The following is a 25900-nucleotide window of genomic DNA, read 5'->3' on the forward strand; positions in this document are numbered from 1 at the left end:
TGTGCACAGGAAGTCAGTTTGCACAGAGGCAGACTCCCAGACAAAGTGTATTTCAAATAAGGCAACTTTTGAATCTTTACAATAAAGTGCAAATGTTTGCTTTTGGCTCATCATTGGCCCTCCGAGAGAAAACGTTAGGACCTCCACTCTGGTGAATGAATGAACCCCCCCTGCTTGAGTTGTGAAGCACTGCAGGGCCAGTAGGGGGCAGTCTAACCTGGTCAGCCTGTCTGATGCCTCCCTGCTGTCATTCAGTAGAAAGTGCAGTATGAAGAAAGTTTACAACAGGTCAGACGGTGCTCTCTGTGTAAACTCTTTCAGAAGAGTGGTGGAAAATGTGAATCTTATGTTGTGTGTCATTTGATTTGAGTCGAAAATAAGATTAGTCTCCCTCCTGTACTGGTGTTTGCTTGCTAGAGGTTAGGTAAACAAAATTAAAATTAAAAGACAGGAAAAAAGAAGGGTAATGCTTGTTGGATGCTAAAATGATGTTGTTAAGTGCGGGGGCCCGGGGACTCACGGTGTGCAAGGTTATGGAGGTGTGCATGCATTGAAAGACCAGTGGGTCAAAATGCTTTTTTTTCTATTCTCTTCTATTTAAAAAAAAAATTGGATTTGTGTGTACCAAATCGCTGATATTGTCAGACAGGGACTCTAATAATATTGTGGAATGTAGGGGCATATGTTTGGAATCCCTTTCAGTCCGGCATACCTGAAGATAATACAGACTGATACCGAGCAGTCCTATGTGAGTAAAGTGTAAAACCTTTCCTCTGTACAGATCAAGTACTCACTATCAAAATGACATGAATGATTCATTGTGAGGCTTTGAATGGTATACCCCCCTCCTATGTTATGTGTTGTTGTATAACGTTTCATTGCCCCGCTCGCTACCTTTTGTTGGGGTAAAGTTTAATTCCTTTTGTATGCAAGTAAGAATAAATACTTTGGATGCAACTTAGGATAACATTTAAGACAATTCTCACACAATTTCTCTGCTTTCCAGATTTGAAGAAAGTAATGATCGAGGCATTTGGTAAATTATTTAAAAAGTAAATGCCAATGTCCATTATTCTGAGATTTTACAATCTAACGCCAGAAAAAAAACTGTTCATTAAATCATACTTCCCACATCTTAGAACATTGTTAGTCTTTTTAAAGATTAATTTAAGAAATTGTATTACCATTTAAGTCCTTATTTTAGATTAATTAATGAAATGCCTTAGTAACAATTGAAATAAATGTTCAAGTATAAATACTAGAAAAAAGAAACCTTAAACTGATTACACACAACGGTGACCTATAAAGTCAAAGTAAATCTGTCATAGAGATGCCTCCTTCATTATCATATTGTTGCCATGGTATATCAAACTCAGGACAGAACTGAGCCAGGCATGACGGGCAGGTGACGAGTGTATGAAGGGCTCTAGTTGATCGGGACAGCGATACCCGATGTGTACTGTGGTCAGAGTTGGAATATTTGTTCTTCAGGCTGCATTTCTCTGAGAAGATGAGCTGCGTTGCTCCCGTGAGGACGATTCTGAATGTTAAAGGTAAGCCAAGCTATGCAATTTTAAACAGCCCATCATCCTCTATGCAGATTACACTAAGCTGCTGTAGCCCTTTCTTCCAGTCCTGCTCCTCTAAAGTGGACTTTAGGAGAAGAAACTGCTTCACACTCATTAAATCACTGCTGATATTCCTTAATTTATTCCATTTGCTCTGACATGGCCTTATTGGACAGGCTGCGCATTTCTGGTCAACTCCAACTTGGTGCTTAAACATTGATGAGTGCTGTGAAAGCTGATTACACTCAGTCTGTATTCCTCTCCATTTATCCGCTTTAATTAGAGACTACTGGTCCCTGCAACTTCTGGATGTTAATCCTCCTGTGCCAATTCAAATTGTCAAGTCAAGTGGTGTCATCCGAACACACACATCACTGGTGCAAACCACAGACTGTTACTTCTTAATTGTGTGTGTGTGTGTGTGTGTGTGTGTGTGTGTGTGTGTGTGTGTGCGTGTGTGTGTGTGTTTGTGTGTGTGTTTGTGTTGAATGAAGCAGGTCAGTGTGAGGTGGACCTTTGTCCAGGGTCGGCAGCGGCTCATTATTTATTCATGCAGATGTATCTGACCGGCCGCCTAATTGCACCAGCAGCGTCCTGAACAGCCGCGTAGTCTCACATTCACAGAAAGTAGAAGGTGGATCACATGTCAGCCATGACTAACGCTATGCGTCTTATTTACATCTGCCCAGCTCAGATTCAACTCTGTACACAAACTTGTGCTTGGTATACGATAGCTGGTTCGACAGTGTCTGGAGTTCAAAAGAGTACAAATGTTGAGAGGAAGGTAGAAAAATGTTTAGAGGTGCCTGACAATGGTTTGGTTGTATTGCTGTGAACATGACAGACAAAGGTAAGGTCTTTATGATTTCTGTTTTGTATTGTTTTCTTTGTGTGTGTGTCTAAGATGAACTGTTTGTTACAGTGGGCTCCAGTGTGGATGTGACAGAGGAGATCTTTGTCCCACCTCAAGACCACAAGGAGCCCATTTCATTTCTACTTCCTCATCTTCCTTCATCGTTACCTATACCAGGTAAGATATGATTCAGATATTTAAATATCATAAAGTAGTATTCTATTGTTGAGTACTATTTAAGAATTGTTAAATTCAAATATTTATCCATCAGGGCGTAAGATGAGTATGGATGTACACCAATCAAACATATTATGATGATAGCAGCACTGGACTGGGGGCAAGGGCTTTTATCGTGCAAAGAAAGACAACGCTCAAATATACCTGTCAGGCTTCAGGTTGCAGCCACATATAGCTGATCTGTATGCATGTGAATATTAAAACTTTATCCTAAAGTCAGAGTCCATGATCAAACGTCTGTTGTCATATAAACCAATCCAGATGACCGATATCTGAACCTAATGCTGTTTTGGAAAGAGCAACTACAGAAACAATAACATACTTTAAAGGGCATGAAGTGTAACTCCAATGATGTCTATTCCTTTATTTCCTTTTCATGACATTATCCTCTCCGCAATTAGCAAAACCGATCTACTTCAACATCCCCAAAAATCTTAATTGTTATCCCTGTTTCCCTTTCAAACATCAATACTTTCCTTCTCTCCGCAGACCCTCTTCCATCAGATCAGGTCTACCTGCAAGCAGCAGCCATTTTCCAGCAGCTGCGCGCAGAGAAGCCTGTCACACAACAGGCTCTGCGTTATGGGAAGAAGATGGACACACCACTGCCAGACAGTGGAGGAAAAAAACACTCAAAGACAGTCCTACCAACTCGCCTTCAACACACTCAAATGTATGAATTACTCAAGTTATTAGCTTCGAGGTTTAAGTATAACCACACACACTGCCTGCAGGACACAGACTTATGGGTTAACATAAAGTCAGGAAGAAATTAATTTGATCTGCATGTACTCTCCTGCTATCACTGCGGACCTTACCCACCTCCTATAAGGAAGCCTTATCTCTATAATGAATAGCAGTGGAGCCGCAGCATGTGTCAACTCCAATATTGACTTTTGAATAGCGGCTTCAACTGCAGCCTGTAGATTAAATAGTATACTTTAGTGTAGTCATACTTTTCATTTCGCCATGTGAGTGTAAATTACTAGAGCTGGAAGTACAGCAGATGTCTGTATCTGAGGTGATAAAAGGGTGCATACCACGGACTTTCACACACACAGACACACAAAGGCACTAAAAGAGCAAGCACCCACACTTCTGCATACAGTATTTTACTGCACATGTAGGGAGGCTGGTGTAATTTTATCTGGTCAGGTTTGGAGATATTGCTTTCTGAGATGTATGTTGCCGACTCAGCACACTGGATTTTAATAGAGTTGTTGGTTATTGTTGCTGAAAGCAGAGGAAATTACATTTAAACCTGATAGGCTTTACATATTTATGTTAAAATGGGTTAGATCACATACAGTGATATAGTGATGATTTGACAGACAAGTATCACTATGCAGTTACCTTTACGGAGCCTTTTTAGATATTTCGACCGTTTTGATTCACTTTCATCTTTCGCACCAACATCACCTTCAGCAGCAGCAGGTAGCTTGTTTAAGCCAAACACTACAATTAAAGGTGGGGTAGGTAAGTTTGAGAAACCGGCTCGAGATACACTTTTTGTTATATTCCATGGAATGCTCTTAACATCCCGGCTAAAATAACTGGATGGCCTACGTGCCTGTCAGCCTTCCATCTGTGCACAAACTTATCTCGTGCCCTCATTGGTCATGTGCGCGTTTGTGTGTGTTGGAGGAGGGGCTCTGTAAGGAAGCGGCAGATTTTTTCCGGCTGTGTATTTTCAAATTCTAGCGCACTCGAGCTGGTTTTCTCCAAAATTACCTACCCCACCTTTAAATGACTCGCTTGTGGTTGTGAACACAGTGCAGCATTTAGCAGCTAAAGAGCCAGCTATTTTATTTGACAGGAGTTGGTGGAGACTTAAATGTTCTCAATTAGACATTCAAAAGCACATAAAGTGGAGAAGCATAAAGTTTACCTGTGCAGAGTGAAGTCTCACACTCTGTGTTGTGCATGTGAGCCCATTTATGTGTCCCAATCACAGGTCGAAGAAGTACTCAGATTATTTACTTAAGTAAAAGTGGCAATAATACAGTGTTAAAATACTCAGTTAAAAGTGAAAGTTCTGCATTCAAAATTGTACTTAAAGGAATCAAATGGACAATGACGTATCTCCAACGAGGCGTTTTGGGGAGGTATTTTCTGTGTTAAGGCCCTGACACACCAGGCAGTCACCAGAGAACTCGCCCACACCGACATCGACTGTTGCATCGGCGAGTTCTCCTGCGTCTTGGCCATGTGTCGCACTGGAACACACCACAAAGACTTCAGCCGAGCACGTACGAACTGCGCATGCGTGAGTGGCAATAACTCTCCTTACCAGCAGGCGGCGGTAGTGTGTATTCGTCATTCAAAATAGGCAACAACCGGAAGACAGAGAAGAAGAACAGACTGATATAAACAAACAAATAGCGTGTGCGTTCCATTTTCACTCTCGTCCATCGAAAACATGTTTTAGAATATAAAAATACATGAATGGTGAAATGAGCACAAAGTGCAGACATACTATAAAATCACAGTTAATAGACCTGCATCTGATGATCGCAGTGTTCTGGCGGGTGTGTAGTTTATGTAGCAATGTAGTAATGTATGTAATGTAATAATGGCCACTTCTTGCTAAATTTACATTTCCATGTGATGCTTTTATCCGAGGCGACTCACAATAGGTAAATGAACAGCAGTAGACAGTATCTCATTTACTTAGACACTGTACTTAAGGACAATGTTGAGGTACTTGAGACTAATCCTGCAACTTTATACTGACAAATAAACCGATGAGATGAAAAACCGGACTTGACCAAACAAATCACGGAGCTCTCAGCAGAGGACAGCCGGGGACGCTCCCGCCGATATCAGAGATGTCCCTGCTATGTGTGGGAGGTAAGAGAGGACATTTAAGGGCTATGTTTGATGTCTTTAAGTATCACCTGCTGGGGTTTAGCTGCTGTCCTGTGCCTTCTTAAATCGTTTGTTTACGTCCCTCACTTCCGTTTCGCTTCTCATTTGCTAGCTGAACAGCTGATCAGAGTGGTTTCTTGGCCCGATAGCTTGTGTCCGACAAATGGCCGATTCAACATGTTGAATCGGCCGTGTGTCGACCGTGAAAGGCCAAATAAGGCGTGTCACGGCCGAGGGTTCGGGACACACCAAATTGACTTTGGGCGACAGGGCACGCTTTGTCGCCAGACAAACGAAGACGGCCGATATCGGCCTGGTGTGTCTGGGCCTTTAGAGTTTTACTCTATGGGTGTACTTTGAGGGTTTTGACTCTGCACACCGTTTACATGCATAAAAACCTTCATAACACACAAGGGGACGGGTAATAACCGGAAAAGCATGACACCTCTCCTTTAACTGGTTCTTCTTTACCGTGTTTATTTGAGCTCTTTGTGTTATCTGATGGCCGGCAGTGTCCCCGTCGGAGCTGACTAGCTTCTCTCCCAGAGTAGTGATATCAAGTCGGGGTCACCACTTGTTGATTTGTGTTGATTCTCTCGCGTCCAGGATGAAGTTAAAAATAAATAAGAGACAATGGAGTCTCTGAAAAGGGTCAAATTGGTTACTTTAATTAAGTAGCGTGGTAATGAAACAAACAGAGGAGTAGTGAAGACAAGAGCAGATGTTGTCTCGTAGCTGGTACCGTGGAAAGAGAGGAGAAGACGTTGGTTCTTCCCTCTTGTATCTCTCCTTCGCTCCTCCTCTCTCGGGGCTGTGACGTGGGGGTCCGCCCTCCGCTCTCTTCTGTGTCCCATATCGCGTAAAACAGAGGATTTATACGTTGTGTATTCATTGCATAACTCCACACGCCTTTTCTCCTCATGGACTCATTCATGACTTTTTATTTAATGCATTTATCGTTGTTAACGTGAAACCGGAAGTGACGTCACTGTTGATATCCGGAGACTCCATCCAGTAAAGCTTTTCAAAATAAACTTTAGCAACAACGTTAGCCACAGACGAATGCTAACCGGAAATGTTTTCAGAATAAAACCGTTTTAAGCTATATGTTTAAACTAAATTACGTCATTAAACATTGATTTTAATTTCTTACAATGAGCAGCTATGCAACTTCAACATGTTTGCCCTAACATAACTGTTAATGTATACCCAAATTGGCTAAACAAATAAAACAATGCCGTCCATAAAAGGTCAGCTGCACATCTTTACACACTTCTTCTCTTTTTTTTAAGAAACTGTTCATCCACTGCTCCCTGGGTGTAGGTAGACACCCAAATCATATTTTTGTAATTTGGGTGAATTGGTTTCAATTAAATTGCTTTAGTTTGTCTTATATGCCTTAATATTATATTCTTCCCATTAACAACTTTTCTTCTTCTGGTAGACCGAGATTTACTGGAGGACATCATTGCTGACAGCTGCTTCCACACTTCTCAGCATATTGTGAGTCCCAGCAGATTTGGAATTAAGTGATTAAATCACATCAGCACTTACTTACTGACTGTTCTTCTGTCTTTTAAAGAGCAGCCATGTTATCTATTTCCATATGATTGTGCATCAGTAGGCTATATGGTGAAATGAGTAAGGGCAACTGGGATGCAGTTAAAGGCCATTTGTATTCAGATCTGTACACAGTCTGGATGGTTATAGGTGGCAAATGATGCACACAGGAGAGAGGCAGATGCACTCTCCAACTGGGAGACTATAAATGACGCTATAAAACACTGTGCGATGACACATACATGGGCAACGAGACACACCTAGCCTGAGTGTGTGTGTGTGTGTGTGTGTGTGTGTGTGTGTGTGTGTGTGTGTGTGTGTGTGTGTGTGTGTGTGTGTGTGTGTGTGTGTGTGTGTGTGTGTGTGTGTGTGTGTGTGTGTGTGTGTGTGTGTGTGTGTGTGTGTGTGTGTGTGTGTGTGTGTCTGGGACTACTTTATTGAGGGTAAACATACAGAACAGGCTGACAGATCATTAGCTTGACTATAAAGCTGCCACACAGCTCTTTGTGATTCCTCACACCTCTGTACTGCAATATACTTATACCTCCCACTTATACACACACAAACACAAAAAAGAGTTGAGCACAAGGACTCCTGACTTTTCCCTGTGTTTTTTTTAAATATCTGTTGTAATTTATTGTCTTTTATTGTGATTGTAGAAATGTGTTTTTATGTGATTGTAGTTATTACATGTTCAGCACTTTGGCCCGACCAAAAATCGCTTTTAAATGTGCTTTATAAATAAACTTTGATTTGATTTGATTTGAAGGTGTGTTAGTGGCATAGCCTGTATAAAGATAGAGATCTTTATATACAGTCTATGGTTAGTGGCCATAAAAGAAATAAAGGGAGGTGTGAGAAAATATCTGCTTATCATTTTCCTTAGGGCTGTTATAATCAATATGTTTATATTAACAATAAACCACATGACCACATGTAGTGGGAAAGGGTAGGTTCGCTGGAAAAAACAGTAGGGAGCTGTTTTTATTTTATTTTAGCAAAGCTGCTAAAACCCACTGTACTGCTCTGCACCAAACAGCAGATAGACACAGCTGGCTAAATGCTCATGATGATAGTTAAGCATTTACATGCTAAAGAGCAAGATATTTAAGTCAGGCGTCGGAGGAGACCAAAAGAGAAAAAATAGAGAAAAAAATGTGCTTTATATTTGCAAAATGATCATAAACTTTACTAAAAAGACATGTTGCTCAATATCTGCTGGATTGGTATTCAAGCAATTGTTGTTATTGAGTATTTCTATGTTTTGCAGTCCAGCGACTTGTTGCCACTGGCGATGGTGATGCTGTTTGACTTCCAGGACCGAAGGTTTCTGTCACGTGAACGTCTAACAAAGGAAGAGAAGGGGCCTTTTCAGGAAGTCAGGGACCTGGAGACCAGTCTACACAGGTGTGTGTGTGTGTGTGTGTGTGTGTGTGTGTGTGTGTGCGTGCGTGCGTGCGTGCGTGTGTGCGTGCGTGCGTGCGTGCGTGCGTGCGTGCGTGCGTGCGTGCGTGCGTGCGTGCGTGCGTGCGTGCGTGCGTGCGTGCGTGTTAGTAGATGTTAGTGTTGGCTGGCTTTTACTTTCACCTAATTTTACTATTATTTTCAATGTGATCATTCTACGTCTATTTCCTCATGTCGCAAAGTGTTGTTGTAAATAATGTTAACATCATCTAAAGTTTATTTCTACTCCAATTTTTTTATTGTAAAATCTAGAAATCACACGAACTAAAGGTAGGAGAAATTCAATGTGTACTGAGGTTTTTTCATATGCTTGTGTTTATCACAGGTGTAGAACCAAGCTGGCAGCATCTCTAGCTCGCTGCAGAGTGAAGCAGAGTCTGCAGAGTGTCTCCTGTTTTCTGTCAGATCCTGTCAGGACCAAACAGCACAGAGCAAAACGTCTGCCACTTTATGCATGGGTCAATACTCTCAAGGCCAGGTACACTCGCACACACATGCACACACAAGCAAATACACACACAGACACACACACTGAGAAGGAGGGCCATAGAAAGAGAGCCATGCAGTTATTTATTTATGTCACACTTGCTCCTTTTTCCTTTATTCTTCTGTTCATTGTGCCATTAGGGCTTGCATTTATGTAAACAGTTTCAAGTATTATTGGAAAAATGTATGTCACAAGTGGGACACACTTTTTTAATTGCCCTTTAGTGGGGTTTTTTGGTTTAAATGTCAGTGTCAATGTCAGTATGAAGACAAATTATATAATAACTTCTATCAGACTGTTTATAAAATAACACTGTGAGTTTAAAGTGACAGGCTCTGTGTAGGGGGAAATTGCAGGTGCAGAATGGGGTTAATGGTGAGTGCAGTTATCACATATCTGAGACCGGAAAGTTTAACATGTTCATACCTTGGGGGTGAAAAGGTGCATCTTGGGTAGTTATGTGAAGCTAAAATGCAGCAACTCTATTCACCAGACACACCTTGAGTGTATTTGAGTCATATTTCCTCTAGAGTCTAAACTAAACAATTAATTTAACAGAAATCCTGATATTTTCTCTGTAGTGTTGACGAAGTGTGTGCAGCGTTACGAAGAGCCGGCTTGTGTGAAGTGGAGATCATGACGGCCCTCAGTGAGGGGTCGTTCTGCAGAGACCCTCTCTGTCCCGACACACTCGTCTTCTCCCCTCAGCTTCACGCTCTGCTGCAGCACAGCAGCCTCACAAGTACACATGCACTTAACACACAGGTATGTATGGATATGTGTAGTGAGGCGTGTAATTGAGCTAAATATAGGTTACACTCACTCATGGGAAACATGCTTTAATCCCTCAGGGGCTTGTAAAGATAATTTAAGGAGATAGATACAAGACTGGTGGAAAGAATACCCGTCAAAAAAGTAGTACAATATTTATAAATCCACCTAAGAGAAAATAAGAATCAACCAGATATTTAGTTTCTTTATAAATGTGACTTCAACTACATAGTTTTCATCGGAGGAAAAAAAAAAAAAAAAAAAAAAAAAAAAATCTGCACCAACAAATTAAATTCAGATACTATTCTTTGCTGGCCCAAACTCAAAAATAACCGCAATCTTCTGGTTTGTCTTTTAATGGAGCACCAAGAACATTGGTCTGTGTATGCCCATTTTATTAAAAGCAAAATTACTGGTTTAAAATAAAGTCCCCAAAATACTCACCGGAAGTTGCCAATTGATTGAACAGAAGGAGATGTTGGTTAACTTGTTGAATCGTTGACTAATAGTTCTTCTTATAAATGTAGGTAATGATATTTACTTTTGATGCTGTGGGACTAATTTATAGTGTTGCCCTTCACACAAAAGTGGCTTAGGGCTTTGAAGTATGCTCCTGCTGTGATGTGAAGTTTATTATCTTTGGAGCTGAGTTAAAGAGGTCAGTTTGTTATTAATCTTGATCAGCATCACAGCAGTCTATAACACTGGAGGGCACACTTTCGTCAAGCAGGAAATCCCCCATGCATTGTGAATAAAGTGTGCATCTGTGTATCTATTTTTCAGGACAGGAGTGTGTGTGTGGCAGTGAGTGCGTTACGCCCCCTGCTGTTTGATAACGGTGACGTCTTGGCGGTGGGGTCTTTCTCAGCTGTGACCGTGGCTCACATCGCCGTGGCGGCCGCTGACCGCTCTGGCCGAGTGTTGGTGTGTGGTGCCGGTCACACTACGTCACAAATAGACGAGATACAAGAACTACTCACACAAATGGATATCAAAAGTAAGATCATACATTGTAGCATCCCATAATCCCCTCTGTTTCAGCCCTGTTTCAAAAGTGCTGATTCTCTGTCTTTTACTTTAGATGAAAATAAGGTGCCACTCCCCACGCCCCTCTGCAAGATATTTGGTTAAAAAAAACAATGGTGCTCTAGGAGGAGATTCAGGTGATAAGGTGGGCGGGGGTTACCTTGGTTGGTTATTGGCTAATGGTTACACAAAGAAACATTATGACATCACAAAGTGGCCAAAATCTGATCAGCTCATTTTCAGACAGGTTTTTATAGAAATGGATCAGGACAAAAAGAGAGAGAATCTTTTTTCCTGAAACATTCAGAATCTCTTTAAACACGGGGAAACACATTTATGTATAAAAGACATGAAAAAGTGGATCTTGCATAATAGGTGACCTTTAAATGAAAAGTACACTTGGATAGTGCAGACCTCGGCCAAGGTCATTCACATCATTACAAATATTTGTGTATACTGTATCTGCTCGGTCATTTCTATCCGCCCCAAGGTTTAGTGGGTTCTTCTTTGGCCCGAGCTTCATTCTTCTACCAAGTTTCATGAAAATCAGGCCAGTAGTTTTTTTGTAATCCGAAAATATATGTTGGTGGAAGATACATAAAGTCTGTTGATTGACAAGCTTTTACACACATGAGCATTTGAGGAGCCTTTTGGGAATATTCCATTCCAACTGTATATTAGCATTACTTTCATGGTGCTACTTCATGTCCTTTGCAGATGTGCGAGTCCTGTCAGAAGCCTTCAGTGGTTTGGATGAGTGGGACGCCTCTGTCCAGCGACTAAAGGTCATCATCGTGCTGCCTCAGTGTTCCTCCTCCGCGCTCAATGACCCTGTGCCCACCATGCACAGTGAACATGGAAGTACGTATGAAATACATATAAATATTGATCGAGATAGTGTTTTTGCATTAAATGTGATAAAAATGCTAAAGAAGTTCCGTTCTGTTGACAGACTGGGATCTACTGCCGGAATTATGTCACACTTCTGTGTCTCGAAGCAAAATACACACAATGGCCTCCCAACAGGCACGACTTCTAGCACACGCCGTGTCCTGTGAGTATATACTGAAAGCACAAACACACACACACACAAATACTATAACTTGGAATGCATCTTTTCAGGCAATGAAACACAATACATTACAATAAACAGATACGAAGAATTAAAGCTGGGAACAGTTATGCAAAGTGTGACAATACACAAACACACACACTATAAATGTGGGCTATACTGTTCCTCTGTATATACGATTGATACAATGCAACACTATAATAAAAGAGTAGTGGATTATTATTTGTATTTCTTTTTTTCTGTCAGTTCCAAAGGTTCAGACGGTGGTCTACTGCACACGCTCAGTGTATCCTGAGGAAAATGAACAGCTAGTGAAAAGAGTGTTGGACAAAACACACACCCATCCCAAACTGCTGCCCTTCAGGTAAAAACACGCATGTATACGTTCTCTATAAAGTATTTCATTATGCACTTAGATTATTTGTGTCCTCAGGCTCAAACCGTTAATGCAATGGGGAAGCAGTTGGTTTTAATCACTCGCCGAACATAAAGCAGTACAAGGGTTTGTGGAAGTCGTCAATCCATGTGCATTTAAAGGTCAACTCAACACTGTTTTCTCTGACAGAAAGTGACAGGTGATAGGCAGCTCGCAGTGAAGCCTTCTGCTTTAACAAAATATTCACTTTGAAGCTGATTGTGTCGCTCTGTATTTTTTTATGTTATTGAGATTCTGTCAGATTATTAAATTCAGAACCATCCGTCATTGTGATAAATGTACTGGGGATTAAACAAAACGTACATTTATGAAACCAACCTCCATGTCTTTATTCTGACAGGACTCAGAGTCTACAGCCATGCTAGCTGCTCTGTGCTAAGTCTGTACTATATGCTAATGTTAGCATGCTAACAATATGTAGGCTGATTATAGGCAGGTATAATGTTGACCATGTTTATATTGTTAGTATGCAAATGTTTGCTAATCAGCACTAAACACACAATTCTGCAGAGGCAAAACAGATACTGGACAGATTCAATGTGAGTTATTCAGATGTGTCCTCCTTTCGTATTTGTCCGCTTAAAATTGAGATTAGTTTGAGGGAGAAAATTGAAAGTCTTTAATTTTAAACATAAATTATGATTGCAAAACAGCTACAGTCATACTACAGACGGCAGGTAAAAGGACTGTCTTCGTTCTGTAGCACAAAAATAATATATTTAAAGTTTATTGGAAATGTGTTCACAGAGTATATAAGATAAATTCACAATCTCATTTTAAAACATCCCATTCAACAGCTGCATACGTATCTGAGTGCAGAACTCAAGTATAGTGAGCAGTGAGCTTCATCTCTGAGAATTACAGACGGCAGTAAAGACTGGGAGAGTAAATCATGTCTGTGTAGTATAGATATGATAGCCTATCCTCACATTATACTGTCTGTACAACTGTGTGTGTGTCTGTGGGAGAAAGAGAGAGTGTACAGTTACCAGGGTGAGGACAGTAAAAAGGATCAGCTGTGGTTGCCGTGGGGACAGTAGTTAATCCCACAGTCCGGGTGGAGCAGATTTCAGGGTCAGTTTCACGCCTGCTGCTCCATGACACTCATTTCTTACCATTCATCCCCTTGAATAAATTAAAATGTTATTATGTTTGTAGTTTCTTCACATCAAATGTTTCTACACTTTTATCAACGCACCAAAGTGCCAGGAGACGACCAGCAGCTGTTTCACCTCTTTGGTTAGCGTTGCCTGTTACAAATGTACTGTAGTGAATAGTTTATACTAGTGAACGCCAGAAAATAACTGTATCTAAATGCCACCAAACTACTTCTATTAATATGAAAATGTTGTTTTGCGTCAGACAAGCAAAGAAAAGTGATTTCTTCTTCCTTAAATGGAACAGGACAAGGTGTTTTTATTCATAATTACATGTGTCATTCCCTCTTGTTTTTCTCGTTTCTTTGGCTTCTTCAAGTTATATGTTTGAGGGATGGTGGTTATAGCTCCAAAAACATGAATTATCATATACATAAAGGTACTACTGACTTTTAGGTTTTGTAGGTGTAAGAGGAATTGAGTTGTGTACTTGTAAAATGCTGCCTTTCAGACGGTGTGATCTATATAAGCTTTGCTGTACCTAAGAATTATGCTCTGTGCCTCGATTTTGAAATGTTTGTTTTGGTTTCCACCCAGCTGTAGGAGAATTGCAGTGGGTGCAAATGTGTGCAGTTTTCCCTGCTTCCTAAAACAGCTTTTCATTGAGAATTAAAAAATGAATAAAGGTCACACCAACACATCATTTCCATATTTAAACAGAATTGAGACCGCTGAGAATTGCCAACATATCAAATGTGGAGGGCACTTACAGCAGATGTACAACACACAGTCACCAGCAGTGACAGCTGGCAGTGCAGCAGCCTATCAGCAGGCTGGTCCTGAGGCTTGCGAGCAGCACTAACATCCACAATATACAACTCTGCATATATATATACTGTTACACTGCTGTTAAACTAATCTTCAAATACTCTTATTAATGATCATTGATACAACTGTATTAACGACTGACTATCAGCGTGTAGTTTTCTTGACTGGAAAATGTCACCATATGCCTGAAAACACAACATATTGAAGTTGCCACATACTGTACCTCAGTTTTAATAATACATGTCCTGTATTTGGTTTTGTTGGTATAATGTCCTCACACTACTGAATAAAGTGTTCAACACTCCCATTCTTACCGTTAAACTTCTCAGAATATATGTTATATCGCATAGCATCTTTTAGTCTCTTTCATCCTCTATTTTCTGTCTCTCAGGGTAAACGGTCCGATTTTCAGCGATGACTCTCAGTCAGGAGACACAACGGAATCAAAGTTCTTCAGGCTCGAAACGTCACAATTCACCAACGGCTGCTTCATCGCACGACTGTCCCGACAGGTGAGAGAGAGAGAGGGGGAAATGTGGAGACTGATGGGAAAAGAGTGAGAGAAGTAGAGGGCAAGGTTATGTTGGCAGGTTGAGGGGGGGGGGGGGGGGGGGGGGGGGGTGTGTGTGTGTGTGTGTGTGTGTGTGTGTGTGTGTGTGTGTGTGTGAGTGTGTGTGTGTGTGTGTGTGTGTGTGTGTGTGTTGCGACGAGACCTAGAAGTGCTGAGGCTGCATTCTTTTACTGTCTGTCTGCTGGGAGGGAGGTCTGTCGGCTCTGCTTTCTGAGTGCACACAAAGACAGACACACACACACATACACACACACACACACACACTGTCTCTCCCTGAAACACTGCAGCATTAATTCCAATACTCCATAAAAAAGAGACAAGTTAGAGACGAAATACGGCCCAGTGGCTGAATCATTTCAGTACTTTACGGCGAAGATGAATGGATAATTCTCTGTATCTTTTTTTTCCAGCGCTCTGATCCTGTTGCATCACCTCGTTGCTCCGTCTATTTGCCCCCCTCCCCTCTTTCCTCCCCCTTGCTCCACTCATAAAAAGTACATACACAAGGAAATGAGATGCTGCTCCCTTGATCCCCTGCAGCTTGAAAAAGTGGTGCAGGGAGGGGACCGTGCAAGTATGTGTGCGTGTTTTATTTTCCCAATAAAACGCACACATGGTCAGGTCTTGTGCACCTGCCCAGTGAAAAGTCAGGAATTTTAAATCTAATGATCATCTTGTCTAATTAAATCGACAGCCCAGCTGCGTCGGCAGATTTAGTTGCACTGACAATTCAGAGGTGTTTCTCTGCTGCTCAGATAAATGAATGGCTCCTGTCAAACTGTGCTGTGATTTAGATCTGAAATACACAACATGTCGTCATAGAGACAGATAGAGAGAACTCTCCTTAAAATCATACTTGTGTCCAAATTTGCTGCAAAACACACATCTGACAGGCTGCTATTATTCATGCTTCTCTCGTTTAAACGTTAGGCATTTCAGTTTTATTACAAACTCTCATTTTGCAGCATAATTAAAGTTTTGAGGCTTATAAATGATGAGCATAAAATGCTGTCAAAGCAAAAAAAGAGAATAAAATTGGTAAATCAGATTTAACACTTTAGAGGGGAATACAATATACTTCACATTCATTTGCATTATTTTTCAGACAGGCAGAGATGGATGGACGGGGAAGAGATTAAGACAGATTTATACTCTGAATGTTACTACAGATGAAGACAGTGTTTTGTTTTTTATAAGATTTCTGTTGGGCAACCAGTGCCTTTATTGGAGTGACAGCTATGAAAGGGGGAGACAGAGGGGGTTGACACGCGGCACACGGACCTGGGGCCGGATTCGAACTTGAGTCTTCAGGACCAAGCCCAGAAGACAGTATTTTACCAGTGCACATTTAAAGTATCGAAACATTGAGAAGAATGTGTGCATTTTGTTGTTAAAGGACCTGCTGGTTAAAGCTGCCCAGCAAGTTGTGTCCAGCTTCAGTTTGTGTGTCTGTTAGCAGGATTACAGAATAACTATTGATTTGATTTTCATGAAACTTGGTGGACCGCTGTGGCATGGACCAAGCAAGAACTCATTCATCAGGGGGCGAATACACATAGTTTCTCTTTTCGTTAACATTGCGAGAATTTCTGCATTTCTGATGTAATCCAAAATCAAACGGAAAATGGCATTGTTGTTTTTTTAAGGAATCTGGTCTAGATTGAAACATAAGATTATACAACATGACCGCAGAAAAATCAGCCACCACAGTAAACAGTATGTGTTCAAACCACATTAGCCGCATGACTAGAGATGTGAAAATGTCAGTGGATCCATCCAATGGGAATGACTTAAATGTGTTAACATCTATTTAATGGATTTATTTGACCCCATAAGAATAAGGACTACTGATGTGGGGGATCCCCTGACTGTGTAGCACCATCGTCAGATCAAAAGATTAATTTCTCCAATACTTTATGACTAAATATGTTAAATGTAAGTAAATGACATTCCCATCAGCCTTAGCTTTACTTTTATACTTAGTGCTCATTAGCAACTGTTAGCATGCTTAAGTCAAATGCAGAAAATGTTAAGAAATATACCCTCTGAACATCAGCATGTTAGCTTGCTGACAATGCTGTTAGCATTTGGCTCAAAGTCACAGGAAGAGGGGGAGAAAGGATAAGTGGCTGCTCTCAGGATATAAATCCTGCTATCTCTCCTCCTCCTCCTCCTCTGCAGATTAACATTTTACGGCCGTGGCTCATTAGTCATTTCTACAGCGTCGTGTTTTGTGGTATAGATCTCCTTGGTGCCACCCTAGAGACCTGTTGTTTTAATGTGTTGTGTCTTCACACCAAATCTTAAGCTGCCCTTGTTTTTTCAGGCGGATCCCACTAAGGTAGAAACAGTCCACGACGTGCTGGCAAGGGCAGCGGCTAAAGGCCTCCTGGGTGGAATCATTCCTGAACTATCAAAGACTCATAAAAAGGGGAAAAGCAAGAAGAATCGAGCCGCGTCAGCCAGCAGCAAACCTTCCTCCCCCTCGGGCCGGGAGGGTCAGCTGGGGGAGGGAGAAAAGCCTGTCGCACCTTCACAACATGAAGAGAAGAAAGGTGAGGATGTAGAGGAGGAAAAAGAAGAAGAGGAGGGAGGAAAGAGGAAGAAAGGGCTTAAAGGCAGTAAGCGTAAGGTCAAAGGGCGAACAAAACAAACCAACAGGACTACGGCCCCAAAGCACCAGCCTAACAGCAACAAGAAGAAATCAGATAAGGTCAAAGTCAGCCAATCACATCACAAGAGGCGCCCTACGAAGACTAAACGGAGAAGAATACCTCGTCTCACCCTGACGTTAATATCCTCTGCTAAACCCTCCAGACACTTGTCTCCAATCACAGCCCTCGCACACAAGCTGAGTAACAATGCAACGATCCAATCACAGCAGAATGTCTTCAGCCCCCCCCCTTCTGCTCCACCTGCAGCCTCCAAGCAGGTGCAGAGACTCAACCCTGAGCCTGAAGGAGCAGAGAAAACACTGAAGCATACAGTGAGAGCAGAAAGCCCGTTTAAGGTCAGAGGAAAGGTGGAAGGAAAGGTCAGACCTAAGGAAGAGGAGGCGACAGAGGAAGTGTTGGCGCATGCAGATTTTGTCCTGCCACCCATTTCCTCTCCTTCCTGCAGCTCTGTTAGCAGGAGTGGTAGTTCCCTCAGTCAGCGTCCCACCAGGACCCCCCACTCTCAGCGCGCCCAAATATGTGCATCCTCTTCCTCCATCTATCTGCCTGGATTATAGAAGAGATCATGAACACTGATGGTGTGGTTAATAATAATAATGGCATGTTCTGACACTACAGTCAATCATAATGGACTCCCAAGTTAATTATATAAATGATTTAAAACCAAGAAAAATATTATTGTATTGTTAGTTAACTATGAAAAATAAAAATGTATGAAAAATATGTTTTAAAGAAGTTTTACTCATATTGACATCTCTATTGGTATTTCTTAAAACTACAGAAATGTACATACTGCTGCTGAAGTGATCATTCAAGATATGACAAAAAAACATTGAATTGTATAATTATAAAGGTATAGTAGTTAAAATGACATCATTAAAATACCAATGTTCAGCTTTTCTCTTTTTTTGTATCAATGTCAATTTAACCCCATTTATATTTTCTAACATCTAGTGACTTTATAAAATGTATAAGGGGTGGGAAGTACGAGAAGAAAATGGATTTGTCCAAATAATAATCAAAAAGGAAGCCACTAGTTCTGTTTTATAATGCTGTTTATTCTCACAATTGATTACATCGATAAAGTGTACAAATCAGTGAGCAGCAAAGGAAGCAACACATCCATCTGAGGGAAAGGTGTGTGTGTGTTGTTCATGTGTGTGTGAGCCTGACGGAGACACTGGGAGTGCACACGTTACTACCATCATTACTACCATCATCACCATCACTCCCAGCTCTCAGTGCGCTATACAAGGTGAAGATATATTTATTTTTCTGCGAAGCTTGTTTGTTGCATTGTGATTTAACCAGGGACTGAGACAATGACACCGAGTCAAGAGACTTTACTCGCCCCAACTAATAAAATCAGTATATACCTTTATAAAATAGAATAAATAAAATAAAAAATATTTCTGTTCAGTACATACAGTCGTTCTTTCAACCGTCGAAGGGCATGCAAGGCTTTTCACAACTTTCCATTTCTCGAGAAGATCAAAAGAATGCATAGATAATTGCTCAGTTAAATTCAGTATCAACGTAATTGACAACTGTGAAAATGTCCAATGGCCTCTCCTCGTTTCATTATTAGCTCTCGTAATTTTCTTATCTACAACAATGTATATCAGTATTTTACACTTTGGCCATTTGGTGAGCTCTCAAAAAAAGGCATTTCATTAAAAGAAAATAGAAAACTACAGATATTTAAAAGAAAAAAAAGATAGCTTATCACAATGATTAATGCCGAATGTTACTGATATTATGTACACGCTCATTTTGTCATCTCATTCACATTTCAACATCCTTGTGACAAAATAAAGTTGAAGTGGCTGTGTTTTCTCCTCACAATCTCAAGTACACTCCTGCTTCCTTCAACACATGTAGGTTAACCGTGGAGTTTTAAAACCTGGTGCAAGAAAAGGAGACGACAAGACACTTTACAGATGTCCCCTTTAGATACTGTTGCCACCTGTCAAGATTCACTTCCTCACATGATGCTGTTTACAAAAAAAGGAGGGGTTTGGCAGATGGTCAATTATAGAAGTTCAGTAATAAGATGTGTCCACAGTTTCTTTCTCTTACAAAAACCATCAGTGGGGCACTGGGAAACAATGACAACCACTGTGTATAGGTGTTGTTTCTATGACAGCATTATCTTGACAACACATTTTCAGAGATTTTTAACGAGTGGTGTTTTTGTACAATTTCCCTCATCATAGGAATCAATTGGAAAAAGGATGGCACTCACTGCTTTAATACTCTAATCTACAGCTTAATGTGTTTTTTATTTGCAATAAACGTCCAGACTTATTACCTTACATCCAAGCTAATCAGATACGTGCTAATAAGGAGCTAGCAGTGTTGAATTGAGATTTGTGTGGGAAAATGTCAGAATACAAACCAAAAGCAAGTGATCTTGAGAAAACAGAGCAGGCGCATTCAAGTGAGCGTAACCCTGGAGACAGACAGATGGCAGGCCAGGAGATCCTGTTAGTCCGAGTCCACATGTCTCTCGGTTGACTTTCCTCTCCAAAAACAGCTGGAGATGAAACCCGCCTCTCAGCTGGCACCAGACCCAGGTAGAAAACACATTCCACCAGTCATCATCTTTTTAGGATTAAGCCTTTCTTGTGTTGCCAACACCCTTTTTTTTTTCTTTTTTTATTAGTGGACAGGAAGTCTCTGAGGACTGGAACTGAGGTGGGATTTAGAGAAATATTCTGTCAAATTTCCTCCAGCATGTGTTCCTATGAGCAGCAGCAGCATGCCGATACTTCCTGTGTTTGGAGCAGCAGAGAGTAACACTTAGCGTGTCCCTGTCTCTTCCTTCATTATGGCTGTCGTCTGTTGTTTTCCAAGGGATAACGAAATAATAAAAACAGGTAAACAGGAAGGATGTTTCGGGTGAAAGGCCACCGCTCGTTTTAGACCCTCCAGGCCGATTCTTGCACATCTTGTCTATGAGGAACAAAGGAAGAAGACAGGAAGTGGCTTCGGATTCGATCACCCCTTCTGTAAGCAGCAGCAGTGTATTGATATTGTTTCTATTCAAAGTTCATGCAGGTTAGTTGAACAGGTATGAGTGTGTAGACTGACATTTCTCTTTAGTCTGTACTTGCTTCTTTCATTTGACTACAGACGCGATGGCTTTCAGGATTCTCTTTCCATTTCAGTCTACTGAGGACAATGAGGAAGAGGGACAGAGGGGGACACGCCACTACAGACTAACAGGACAACCAGGTGCATGATGGGAGGGGGGTCATGCTGGCTGCACAGACACGGATACAGTTGAGCATGGAGAGGTCAGCAGTTTGCAGCATCACACGCGCTGGAAGGAGCTCTTCCTACTTCTTCAGTTTTTGTTTCTCCTCGCTCCTCTGTGGGGGGGGATGAGAGTTACTCCTATGTACACAATCACCACCAAAGATCTCCACTCGGGTGTTTCTCTGTGGTTTGTTTCTTCTCGATAAGTCTTTGTTCATCTCCTTTTTTATGAGCAAACAGATTTGAATTTCTTCACAAGAGCTTGAAAAACTCTTGAGGTGAAATTCCTGTTTCAGAAGAAGTGAAGGAATTGTGACAGGGCTTCCCCAAACCCTTGGGTTTACTGGGTTTCCATGGTTACAGGGGTCTGTGGTGGCGACAAGTATTTGGCAGCAATGCGACTAGTTACCATGGTGACTTGGGGTTGTGGTAGGGAGTCGGTAGCGCTTAACAGTTGGTTACTGCGGCAACTCTGTGACGGGTCTCTTTTGTTTGAGGGTGTCGATGAGAGACAGCATGCCTCTCTTCACGCTAGTCGAGACCCGGCGGGACACCGAGTCTCCGGGGGGCGACGAGCTGCATGCCCTCTGGGAGGGGGGGCGGGCCACCAAACACTTCTGATACCGCAGCTGAGGGAGAGAGAGAGGAGAGAGAGAGAGAGAGAGAGAGACGTTGTAAATAAGAGAGAGTTACAGCTGCTGAGTATACGGCTGTGAAGGTGAGAGAGCAGGGACCGCCGGCCGCTAGCTGTGATCAATAGTAATGACTGATGAGTCTTGTCAACGTGAATCAGTTTTAGTGTGTGCGTGTGCGTGTGAGTGTGCGTGTGCGTGTGCGTGTGCGTGTGTGTGTGTGCGTCCATATTTCCAGAGTTGATGTGTGATCAATAGCCCGGCCAGCAGTCGACTAATCTTGTGACTCAGCCGCAGCAGAGAGGCAGGGAGAGGAGTTATCTCCACTAATGGGCTGCACTTGAGCAGAAACACCACCCAGGGCATTCTGGGTTTCAATCACTGACATTATAATGATAAAATAAAAACATTTTTAGAGGTATTATGAGTATATTACACTGGTAATGTATTCAATGTACTAATTCATTTTTTAAATGTTTTCTTGTAAAGCAGGAAACAATGTGTAATATTTTTTAAAACAACTTGGAAAAACTGAAAACCTGTACTTGCAAGGACATTCTCCTTCAGATACAACTAATGCTGAACACACACTTATTTACCTCAAGATGGCTTCTTTTGATTTAAATGCATTTTTATAACACATTACAACCTGAATGGACCATATAGATTGGACAGTAAAAAAGACATCTGTAGAAACACAGCTTAAACTGAGCTACAGTGAAAACCTTCTTATAAGGTGTGCTGTTGTTAATACGATGTTATGCATGTAGTATAAGGTAAGGCCAAAGTGACAGACATTCATAGTAATGTTAAAAATATGCACAATCTACATTTCCTACAATCTAACTTTGCACAATTAAAAACACATTTACTCCTCAACTAAAACGAGAGTTAGCTTAATGTGTAAAAGACGTTTTGTCAGCTCTGTGTTTTCTCGCTCAGTGACTCACCATACAAGCGGCCTGTACGGCCTCTGACACGTGTCCAGCGTTGGGTTCACACCAGAAGATGTGACAGTCGAAACGATGGCTGCCAGCGTCCATGATGAAGGCAAACGTGTGCACGTTTCGCCCCACGCCCATGAAAGAGAGGAAACGAACACGACACTCCACCAGCACTTCTCCTTCGTCCTGGTCGAACACATGTGTTGGATTAATGGATATCATAGACATTAAAAACATATCTATAATGTACTCAGTTCTGCCTGTGTGCTGCTTTCAACATACTGCTATAATACAACAAATTGCTTGTTGGAATGAAACATAAAAGTCGTTAAATCACAGTCTGTATTTGAGGCCCTTCTTTTGTCAAATCTATTTGGCACATTGTATTTAAAGTAGTTTGGCTACAGCAGATGTGTCTCACCTTCTCTTTGCTGATGGTGACAGTAGCATCTGCTACATTGAGGTCCACCGGGGTCCAGTCCTCTCGGTTTGAAGATCCCATCAGGCTGTCTATAGCTCCGTTCAGTATGTCCATGCCTGCAGCAGAGCATGTTAGAAACAAACAAACAACAACCATTAAAACCCTTCCTTAAGCTGGACCATTAACATCAACGTTACCACCAACCATGTGCTTAGCCTCTCCTTCCAGTCTGCAGGAGTACTGCGGATCAGACTCACCTATTGGCCGGGTCACAGGCACCATCCCCAGGTAGAGCACCTGGAACTTCTGAACCAGCTCCGTCTTTGGGGTGGGGAACTCTGCTGGGGAGAAGCCACACACACACATAAGTGTTTCCAAGAACAAATATGTAACTTCACGTAAACAACAATGCACATTTACAGAAGGTTCCTACATGTGGCCTTCATAGAAAATACCTGGATACTACCATCCTCATGGCACGTTAAACGTATGGCACGTTAAACGTAAGGTACGTTTATTTATATAGCACAATTCAAAGTGCTTTACATCAACATTAACACATAATAAGAAGACAGAAGAAAGGAACACAATAAATAAACACAATGGAATAACAGATTCATAAAAAACATGCATAAAAGAGATACAGAATAGTTTCAAAACAACATTGTAAATACAGTAGGTGCTAATACAAGGTATAATACTTCTGGGTAAGCAGCTGAAAAAATAAGGTTTTTAGCCTGGACTGTAACAGAGCAGCATGTCCGACATATATTGGGGTCCCAAACCATTTATTGCTTTATAAGTTATCAATACAATTGTAAAAATCGATTCTGTAAGCTACAGGTAGCCAGTCCAGAGAGCTAAGAACTGGGGTGACGTGTTCTACTCTTTTTGTTTTGGTCAGGACTCTGGCAGCAGCGTTCTGGATTAGTTGCAGTTTTTGAAGGGATTTTAAGGCCGGCACTGCAGCGTTTGATTTGAGGAGCTGTCGGCAGCGGGCTGGACCGTTGTTCGGTCTGCTGGACTGATGCTGCGTCTTCGCCAAGCACCAGTAAATATAAATGATAAAGTGCAGCACAGACAATCCCTTTTCTCTCTGACAGAGTGACAGATAGCCGACGGGAGAGAAAACAGTGAGTGATGACAGCAAGAAGCTTGTTGTCATAATGTTTATTACCAAATTAGAAAACCAGTCTAATGCCGCATTTGCACTGCATTATTGCGCAGCGCTCTACTTAACTGGCTCTTTTTTTATATACATTTACAGTTGTGGATAGCACCTTGTTAATTTGTTTGGTACCACAAGCGACTGATTCGATAACAGTAGTGGAGTTAAAATACTGACCACTGATTGGTCAGAGAGAATTGTCAGCAGCTCAACCAGCATGATATTTAAGCTGACAATAGTGATAGCTATTTTTTTCCTAAATGTTTTTTTAAGGCAGCCTGCAAGACCACGCAGTACAAATATGAAGTGCAGATATTCATCTGTTTGGTAGCAAAGGATTTAGTGAGCGTCACGCATAAGATGATGTAATGCCAGTTTCATGTAGGGTCCCTGCAGCTGAGTATCTGTCTACACTGAGGGGTTTCTATCTGCAGGGGAAAACGAAATAGAAAAAGGGCCCGGATACCAAAAAACGAGTCTACTTTCTACTGTATATTATGTTATATAAATATACAGTATATGTTTAAGCATACCTATCTCTTCAACATTATTTCCTGCCACCAAAGTTTTACTTTCTGCCCCCAGCATCTGTTGGCTTGCTACTTGTCCCATCTGTCCGACTCTTCAAAATGTGACATAATGAATCCTTGCACAGTATGCTGGGGCACTGGACCATCAAGCCCAACATCGGTAAACTGCAGAAACTCTCAGAAGTTTCCCTGTGGATGGTTTGACCATAAGTAGAGCTACCAAGAAATGATTTTAAGAGAGGGTGCCTGCTTCATTTCACGTTATTCTACTGATTGCCAGCTAATATAAGATGCAAAGAGCCGAAGCCAAGAAACAAGAAGCGACTGAATATGGATGATTAGAATTAGAGGATTTAATAGAAAGACAGGGGAAGGATATGCATTCAACAGAATGATCAGGCTTCAAAAACACAGTGTGTTCTGGTCGGTAACAGCAGACGTTAACCTTTCTCTGTTCACAAGAAAACTCCACAGGGTGCCTTTAAAGCCCAAACTCAGTGATGGTTGTGGCTCTTTTGTTACACTGAAGACTCAAAAATTAATTATTTATGAATCAAACCTCTAAATGCAGATGTTCGGAACCTGTCTTGACTTTGAAGCATTAACAGAGGACATTGGGATGACAACCCTTTCAGCTCAGACTAATGACCAGTTTTAAATGCATGCAGTGTGCCAAAGAGGTGATGTCTTCTCTGCGTCTATTGATGTACGTCACGTGTCACATCTCACACACACAGGCTGACAGAGGTACAGTTTGACACCTACCTTGTAGCGGGAGATCTAGTCCTGCCTGCATCCTGTCGTGGAGAGAGCCTGCCATCGCTTTGGCATTCTTTCGCTCTGTCATTATCTGGAGGAGGGAGAGAGACGGAGAGAGAGAGAGGGGCAATAAGCAGACACAGAAATATCAGGAAATGGCGTGGAAAAAAACGAGCGGCTTGGTATTCCTTGGCAGAGACACAGGGGAGGAGACAAAAAAGAAAAATGTGTGATAGTAAAATAGGATGAGGGAAAAAAAAGATGAAAGTCGAAAGAGCTCAAGAAAACCTCAAGTAATTTCCCCCCCGACACACACACACACACACCCACACACACACACCACACACACACACACACACACACACACACACACACACACACACACACACACACACACACACACACACACACACACACACACACACACACACACACACACACACACACACACACACACACACACACACACACACACACACACACACACACACACACACACACACACACACACACACACACACACACACACACACACACACACACACACACACACACACACACACACACACACACACACACACACACACACACACACACACACACACACACACACACACACACACACACACACACACACACACACACACACACACACACACACACACACACACA

At 41.7% G+C, this 25900-nt stretch overlaps 2 protein-coding genes across 6 annotated transcripts in view; one reads left to right on the plus strand and one right to left on the minus strand.

The window, feature by feature from the left end:
* The first annotated feature begins 1446 nt into the window (after nucleotides 1–1446).
* On the plus strand, nucleotides 1447–18070 carry LOC117474584 (putative methyltransferase NSUN7). The gene is given in 14 exon segments (XM_034120453.1): nucleotides 1447–1553; nucleotides 2491–2598; nucleotides 3148–3278; nucleotides 3280–3331; nucleotides 6971–7029; nucleotides 8357–8493; nucleotides 8876–9028; nucleotides 9619–9802; nucleotides 10592–10805; nucleotides 11552–11695; nucleotides 11787–11888; nucleotides 12153–12270; nucleotides 14659–14779; nucleotides 17165–18070. Coding segments are annotated over 14 exon segments (2472 nt in total). The 5' UTR covers nucleotides 1447–1510.
* Nucleotides 18071–18550: 480 nt separating this feature from the next.
* LOC117474585 (amyloid-beta A4 precursor protein-binding family B member 2-like) overlaps nucleotides 18551–25900 on the minus strand; it is a 44542-nt gene continuing 37192 nt past the window's right edge. For 2 of the 5 annotated variants that reach the window (XM_034120454.1, XM_034120455.1), the window contains exons 14-18: nucleotides 25235–25319; nucleotides 23029–23112; nucleotides 22772–22899; nucleotides 22357–22536; nucleotides 18551–21403 (exon numbers count right to left, since the gene is read on the minus strand). In XM_034120454.1, the coding sequence (XP_033976345.1) occupies nucleotides 21233–21403; nucleotides 22357–22536; nucleotides 22772–22899; nucleotides 23029–23112; nucleotides 25235–25319 (648 nt within the window). In that variant the 3' untranslated portion in view covers nucleotides 18551–21232. The remainder of the gene's footprint in view (nucleotides 21404–22356; nucleotides 22537–22771; nucleotides 22900–23028; nucleotides 23113–25234; nucleotides 25320–25900) is intronic. The other 3 variants (XM_034120458.1, XM_034120456.1, XM_034120457.1) reach the window with 3 other exon arrangements.

The sequence above is a fragment of the Trematomus bernacchii genome, unplaced genomic scaffold, assembly GCF_902827165.1.
Source record: "Trematomus bernacchii unplaced genomic scaffold, fTreBer1.1, whole genome shotgun sequence".
Taxonomy (NCBI): Eukaryota; Metazoa; Chordata; class Actinopteri; order Perciformes; family Nototheniidae; genus Trematomus; species Trematomus bernacchii.